At 53.2% G+C, this 7,912-nt stretch overlaps 1 protein-coding gene across 1 annotated transcript in view; it reads right to left on the bottom strand.

The window, feature by feature from the left end:
* The window catches only part of ZSWIM5 (zinc finger, SWIM-type containing 5), a 29,829-nt gene extending 22,364 nt beyond the window's left edge, over positions 1–7,465 (bottom strand). Inside the window, 2 exon segments of the mRNA XM_010077331.1 lie at positions 5,962–6,318; positions 7,447–7,465. Of these exon segments, the coding sequence (XP_010075633.1) occupies positions 5,962–6,318; positions 7,447–7,465 (376 nt within the window).
* Positions 7,466–7,912: the final 447 nt, after the last annotated feature.

Genomic DNA, 7,912 nt, shown 5'->3' with positions numbered 1-7,912 from the left:
AAGAGTGTTTCACCAGCCCATTTACACTGGCTGTAGCAACAGAGATAAAAATGCAATCCATCACACTCCAAGCAGGACCCCCTCCTCGCTGCAGGCTCAGGGTTTAACCATTTGACATCCAAGCGAGACTCTTCTAGGCAGATACAAAGACCGAGAAATAAGGACTGGAAAAATCTACAAACCAGAAAACAGAGCAAAGCCAGGTATGGAAAATTCAATGCCTTGCTCAAAATTAGCTGCCCAACATGAAAAAAATGAAAGCTGCTCCTGGACTGCAAAGCAGCAGGTTTCCAGGGCTGAGGAGGTGGTGGGACCTCATAGATCATGCCAAGGCACTGGCACATCCTGAACCCAAGCTCCTGAACCCCAGAAAGGGAGATACATCAGCCGGGTGGCGTGGGAAGCACTCCCAGAGCGTCTCACATGGAGCAGGAGTGGTGATACAAAGAAAAAGGGTTAATTATTATTTTTAACCAGTGCCTGGAGCTGATAAACTGATGGTAAAGGCAACCCAGGGATGCAGGTAACTGCCCCAGCATCTCCCTCATGGTTGTCTGGGCCAACTGTGCCCAGCACCGCTGATGGCTTCGGGTCTGGCCATGATGGCCCCGGGGTCGGCTCTGCCAGCTGGCCGAGCTGCAGCCACCAGGAGCAGGGCTTGCTGTCATGGTGGTGGTTCACAAGGGCCATCTCATGACTACACATGGTGGCCTTGCTTGACACCTCCAGGCTGACCCCCTGGTGTCCAGAGAGAAAACAGTCGTGAAGGAACAGCTCGGGGCAGGAGGGAGTACATGGACAAATAAACAAACTGCAGAAAACCTCCGAGAGAAAATAACCAGGCACGAGAAAGGAAAGGAACTCTAACAAGGATTAAAAATAGCAGCAAAGTGAGGAGTCAAGGTCCGCCAAGGCTCATGGTTCATTTTCAAGGGGAGGCAGGTTGGATGGGGCCTCCATGGTGGCTTAAAGATTCCAACCCATCTGACAGCAATAGGGCAAGGGAAAGTGGCCTGACTCCCAGCATGGCAGCCGGGGAGCTCTCAGGTCTAGCTGGTACCAGCATCAGATACGGTCATCTTTGGAAGCCCCTTGTCAAGCACTGCACCCATGCTCTGGGGTCATTCTGCAACCCCTGAGGCTCTGCAAGACAAGAGGGAAGAGCAGCTGGCAGAACCTTTCTCTCCAGCACTCAGGTGTGTTATTTTCCCTTAAATTCACATCAGCTCAGCAACCAGGAACATGAATCCCCTGGAGACCTGACCTTCTCCTCCTCCCCTCTGGGAAGCCAGAATTTCAAACAGATTTACTGATGCTGCCCTCCAGATGCTGTCATGGGATGACCTCAAAGTTAAAGACCGCCTGAGTACTCCTCAAACATTAGCCTTCGCTCAGTGCGACAGGACAAGCGGGCAGGGACTTCCTGCATGGCCAGCCTGGCAGCCGACTTGCTGTGTACAAGGAGCAAGACGGGTCAATGGGTGATGGACAGTATTAGTCCAGGAGTTGAAGGAAGGGCTCAAGGTGGGACATCTGGAACAAAAGCAAGAAGATGAGGCAGAGTGCTCCTTACAGCTTTTGCATGAGCAGATCTGGTTTTCCCATGCCAAAGCCTGAGGGACCATTCCCACTAAGAGTTTTCTGAAGGTCCTCTCCTCCAAGGAAGCTCCTGAGACCCTGCAGGACCACAGAACCCCCTTGGGTGATTCACGCTGACTCTCCGTGGGCTTGTCCTTGGAGGGAGCTGCCGCTGCACTGCAATACAGCAGATGTTTTTGTGGCTTGACCCTCTTTTGGCTGAGAAGAGCATCCCAAGTCTTTTGATGGCATCATCTGAGTGCCACAGATGCCCTGTCACCCACTGGCCTTTCTATGGGGCAGACAGACCGCCCCAACCTCATCTCCTGGGCTGAGGGCAGCAGCTCTCCCTGCTTTGCCTGACTGCTGCTTGAGCAGGAAGAGTTACCAAGCCGCAAACACCGGGCCTGCCAAAATCTCCTGTTCCTCAGCCAAGGAAGGGGGAGACATCACTGATGATCCATGAAGGATACCTGTAAGCCCCAAATCTTCTGGGCCAAGAGGCACTGTCAGTCCTCAGAGCCACCTCTCCTGTCTTTTAAGCTTCTAATTAAAGGTTTTAATGACCACTGCCTCTGGCCCTGCAGCAGTCTCCATCAGGCTCTTCTCCTTTCTTGGCCATAGACTGCTTTTGCTCTCAGGAAGAATCCAGCATTTGCCTCCAAAGCCCAGACATCCCAACCAGGCTTAAAGCACGCACCTGAGACAGCATCTTTCCTCCTGCACACCCCACACTGATCCTGTCTTTCTCCTAAAATAAATTCAAATCATTCCCTACAAGCATAGGAGGAGATGAACACCACCTCCCAGGTCTGCTGGCTGACCTGTACCCCACACACTCACTGCTGCTGGATGTTGGATCCAGGCTGTGAAAGCATGAAACCCAGCATGGCTGTCAGGACTCATTGGTACTTCTGAGTTCCCCCTCCTCTATATTGCTTGCTTCTGTCCCCAAAAATCTCCCTCTCTGCCTACAATTCCAATTTCAGCTCTTTTTCACAGCCTTGCCCTCTTTGATACCTCCGGGCTCTCTCTGCAATACTTTCCTGCACCAAAGCGATTGCTCTCTGTTCCTTGTTGGCACCTCAGAAGGACATATTCTTCCCACGGTTCATGGTGCTAGAGCATGGATCCCCACAACAGCAAAGCTGCACCTAACCCCAGCACATCCCACCACAGCCGGTGGCCCTGAGCTGCTTTCTCAGTTTGCATTTCCCCCAAGCCAGACTGGCCCCACAGCAAACCAACGCGAGCCCTGGGCTGATGGTCAGGGAGCAGAGTGACAAGGTGGCTGTCGCCAGACACTCCTCACTCCGGCAGAGGCCTGACTGTTGGATCCAAGCCCTCCAGCTGCAGGTCCTGGATGTCCCCAGCAGACACCCCCCCAGGAAAGCCCAAGCAGCCACCAGTCACATTTGCTGGCACAATGACAACCTTGCAGCCTCGCTCCGTGCCGGGCAGTCACACCGCTGACTTTGTCTCCCAACAAGCACAAACACACTTGGGGAGGGGACACAGCAGCACTGAAATCCACCCCCCCAGTCTCCTCACTCCAGCTGCCACTTCAGACGCTGAGCACGGAGGCGTCAGACATGTGAGACGCTCTCGCTGCAAGCGCGCTGCCCTTTGCAGCCAGCGACGAGAGCAGAAACGTGACCCACTCGAGCAGGCAGAGGTCAAGTGGGGAGTGGAGCGGCAGGCACACCTACGCTCTCTGCTCGGACTGAATCCTTCGAGAACATGCCAGCGCCTTGGCTGCGCTCCGAGACTCCATCATTACTGGATAGTTTGCATTTCCTTCTAGGAAGGCAGCCGGGAAGATCGACATGCGGTGCACAGCCCGCGGCTACAGGCTCCTGCAATGAACAAAGCTCTGACGCCGCGAGACGAGCGTGCCAGACAATGGCCTGTAATTTTCTTTGCCGTTCAGGCTCCGCAGGGACAGAAGGAGCAGCCCTGAAAGCCTTATTTTACAAAACCAGATGATTCCCTTGCACAAGGGGCATTCTCCAGGGAGCCTGGGGTGCTCCCAAGGTGCAGAATCAGCTCCTCCATCCCATGTGCTCACCCTCAACACGGAAGGAGCAGCCTGACCGGAGGAAGGTGAGGAAGACTGATGTTGATCTGAAGCTCAACAGACCTTTCTTGGAAGAAACAGGGGAAAAGAAAGGATTTCTGAAGAAGCTGGTTTTGCTCCAAGGTGTAAGAACCTCGGGCATCCAGCACACACAGAGTTACTGCCTGGGCTGTGGAGGCTGGCCTGCCCAAAGCCAGCCTGGCCTCAACCCGGAGGTGAACAAAGGTCTGACCCCAAGGGTCTGAACTAGACACAGCCAAGAAATGCACACGTAAGCCTGTAGAACTCTATGTAAAGCATACCTTGAAGAATTTAGTATCCTAGGATCAGGATGAGTGCATGAATCAGAGCTCAAAGGGGCAAGATGGGGGAAAAATTTAGATCCCCTTGAAGCAGAGCTCCTGAGGAGCAGCTGGATTGCTCTCACATGGGCAGTCCCAGGCGCCTGCAGCCCTTCCTCGCCCTGGGTTCCTTGCTCAAGAAGCTCTGCGATGAAGTTGCACTGTGGCTGTGCTTCACTGGCAGGATGGGGAGGGCAAAGCTCGCAACACTGTCCAGGATTTAGAGCCACATCACTCTGAATTTGGATGTGAGGTTTTTTGAGCCTTCCTTTTCACAGGGTGCAACATCTATGAGCTTTACATCATCTTTAGATCATCTAATGATCTTAAGGCTACTGTACATCCTCCCCGAGGATGAGACGAGGCTGTTCTGCTTCCAGAGGCATTTACTTGCTTGTGACCCCAGCTAGGCAGCCACACAGGTGTCAGAGAGGTGCCTCTTTCTGCTGGGTAAGTCAGTGCATCTCTGTCAGTTCAAAATAACATGCTGCAGCACGTGAGTTTGCACGAGTCTGAAGGGACAGAGAATTTTTGCTTTGTTTTTTAAAACCACTTGTGAAAACAAGAGGCAGATATTGAACCGGAGCCAACATCTGTATCTTTGTAAGACTCTCAATCACCAGCCTTTTGCTGACTCTAAAGCAATAAATATTCAGAGCCTTAAAAGCTTTTCTTCAATCTGCTTAGGAGAAAGCAGCCTCAAACAATGGCCAAGAAGGGATCTTGCCCAACCTCAGCTTCAGTGGATCAGCTCAAGGGAGGGAGCGGACCTCACCAGAATCTTGCAGTACCACAGCTTCTTATTCTTTTTTAATGCCAAAAAATGAGGAATGCCCCCCCAAGCCAGTAAATTAGAGCACAACCACACATGCAGCAGATGTGGCCCAGCAGAGGAGACAAAAGCTTCTCCCAAAGTAGAAGCAGGAACAACCAGCTAGAGGGAGGGGAAAACATCTAAGATCAGAGCTGCCACCACCCGTAGGGTGGAGATGGACCCCTGGCCTCACCTCTACATGTGGATTCAACCAGTTCAGATCCTATTTTAGGCTGCATATGGGGCTTTTCATCTTTGGAGTTCTTAACAGGCACGCGTTAATCCCCGCAACGCCCTTCCGTGGCAGATAAGTGTTTATTATCTCCGCTCTACAGCTGGTGGGACAGGCGCGGTAGGGAGCGGCTCATTGCAGACCCTGGGCAACCTCAGCTCCTGGGCTCCTTGGAAAGACACAGCAGGAGCACCTGGCTCGGGCTAACAAAGGGAGCCTCAGGGCAACTCCCCACGGAGCCTGGGCCACCTCCTGGGCCAGCGGGCAACTGGAACGGGGTGGAGATGGGCACTGTCCCCCAACCAGTGCTTTCCAAGGGAGGAAGTCAAAAGCATCTTCCAAACACAAAGCCCCAGGACACACCTCCACTGCCTTTGTGCAGTAGGTCAGGACAGCGGCGCTCATTTATTATGGGCAAATTAACGCCCATGGAGATTAAAGCTTTATCTCCCGCCGGCTCAGCCGCATCTGACTTAGCAACGTGCAGGGCTGGGCTGACACTGTGTCCCCGTGTTCTGGAGGAGCCACATCCCCACTGCACCTCCCACTCCCCAGAGTCCCAGCACCATGTCCTTCTATGTTGGGGACTAAACGTGCTCCCTTCCTCCACCCTTGGCTTCTCCATCCTATTCTGAGCTGTGCCTTGTGCATGCCAGCCTGCCTGCTCTGCCTTTTCTTGCCTGCTGAAGCCAGCGTTTGACAGACAAACACATAAAGAAGAACAGAAAGGGGACACGTGACCAACATCGATGTGGTCGCAATGCCCATGCATTAACATCAGCTTGACACTACCACCTCTGTGCAGCAGCAGACAAACAAGGCAAAGTGAAGGTCACCACCGTCAGTGTGAAACCACCAGCCCATCCCCAAACGGAGAGTGAATCAGTGCCGAGCCACCCAGGGAGGAGGGAGGATTTACCATGCACTTGGTTGATCTCCGAGTTGGACGACAGGATCTCATCTGCCAACTTCTGGGCGGTGGGCAGCACCTCGGTGTGGTGTGCCGTAATCAAATACTGAACAAACTTCTGGAGCTGGTCTCTGTTCATCTGGAAAAGGGTCTCTGAGATGGGAAGACGGAGTTTGACCTGGTCCGGCTTGCGGATCCTGTACAGCGAAAGCGCCACAACGTGGGCACAGTAAAAAATGTCCTTGTTCCCACAGCCGCATGTCACTGAGGTGATTTTGCAGCGGTCAAAGCTGATGGCCACTTTGTAGGTCATCTCTGGTTCTGTTGCAGTCGCTGGCTCTGTTACCGTCCCGCTGAGGTGGAACCCTGGAGAGGGAAAGGAGAAGAGGGAAAGGCCAACGTTAGCTTCCCTCTGGACACGACCACCCATGCAAACTCTGGCAGTAGGACACGGCCAGCCAAAGCTGCTCAGGCATCGCTGTGTCAAGGAACACAGCACCCAACGGACGCCATCCTGGTGGCTTACACCCAGCAACACCCAGCCCATGTACAAACGCACTCTTACACCGACACACACGCTGCAGCCAGACTCTTCGGTGAGTTTATTTAACAGCCAAACCCTCAGGGGACGAGCAAAACCGCCGGGTTCCCATTTGTTTAAGAGTCTCTCAGACTGCTTCCCTCCTGGGAGCCATCTTCATCCACGCCTCCCTCTCAGTGAATTTGCGACTCACATGAGCTAGGGCTGGCAGAAAAAGGCCGGGGTTTCTTTTCTTTGATGAGACAGACAAAAAAACCCACTAACTAAATACAAAACAACTCCAATTTCAGTCCTTAACCAGGTAGAACGCTCCAGGGCAGCCCTGAGCTCTTCCACACAGTGGGAACAAGGAGCAAGGCAGGAAGCAACGCACAGCCTGAACCGCAGGCTGGGAGGAGGGAAATGTTTATTCCTTCAGCTCCACAATATCTGCTGCTCCCCTGCAAGCTCTTGAGCTTTCCCTGACATATGGAACCAGCCACTCATTGGTGCGATCCGTGCATCGGTCTGCAGGGACAGCCCAAATCACTCACACAAACGTTACGATGCTCCCACCAGCACCTGCCATACCGTGAGGGGCTGCAGCAGCTTCAGGCATAAACCACAAAAAAATGTCCCAACAAGTCCCAGGTGTGGGCAAGGAGTGCAAAATGGGCTCAGAAGGTCCTCTGGGTCCAAAGAAGGTGGATGTACCAAGCAAGCAAGGGATAAAGTCAGCGAGAAAAGACTGGATGCCCATCAACCTCAATCTGAAAGCCCAGGGAGCCCTCCCAGGAGCTGGCTCCAAGGAGGGCCAACACAAACACTTTGCACTTGCCCAGCCACCTAGAAAAGGGACATCTTTGTTTCCCCCATCCATCTGCCTTGTTGCTTCAAGAACGAGGCCACACCAGGAGGTTAATTAATGTGTCTGAGGCTACCCTGTGCCCCCACGTCAGAGCCTGGGGTGGTACCTGGAACCTGGTGCCCCATGCCGCCCACCCCAGCCCTCTTCCCTGAAGAGGATGCTCACTTTTCTCTACATCACTGCAACCATGTTAAGCCCATGCTTTAGAGAGGTCCCTGCAGAGCCTGCCGTCGCCCCGGAGAAGGCGGCAGACAGCTGAGAGCCCTACAATTAGTGACAGAAAAGGAGAAGGGGTGGGGGGGGTGAAGATTAAAATACATTAACTGCATCAAACCCTTGTGTATTTGCCAACTCTCACAAAGGCTTTCCGAGACAAATTCTAGCAGAGGTTTTTAATAAATGGCATCAAAACCAGCTATTCACTGACAGTCTCTTTAAAGCCACGCCAAAAACCACATTCAAATCTGATTAACCGTCAAGGAGGTCTGCTTTCACTTTAGCGGAGGGGAGGGGGAAGCAGACCTGTTCTACTGCCATCATCGGAAACCCACGCCGCGCGTAGTCAGCAGAGC

Source organism: Pterocles gutturalis, unplaced genomic scaffold (assembly GCF_000699245.1).
Source record: "Pterocles gutturalis isolate BGI_N339 unplaced genomic scaffold, ASM69924v1 scaffold36328, whole genome shotgun sequence".
NCBI classification, from domain to species: Eukaryota; Metazoa; Chordata; class Aves; order Pterocliformes; family Pteroclidae; genus Pterocles; species Pterocles gutturalis.
The sequence above is the reverse complement of the archived record's forward strand: the minus strand, read 5'-3'. Positions and strand labels throughout refer to the sequence as shown.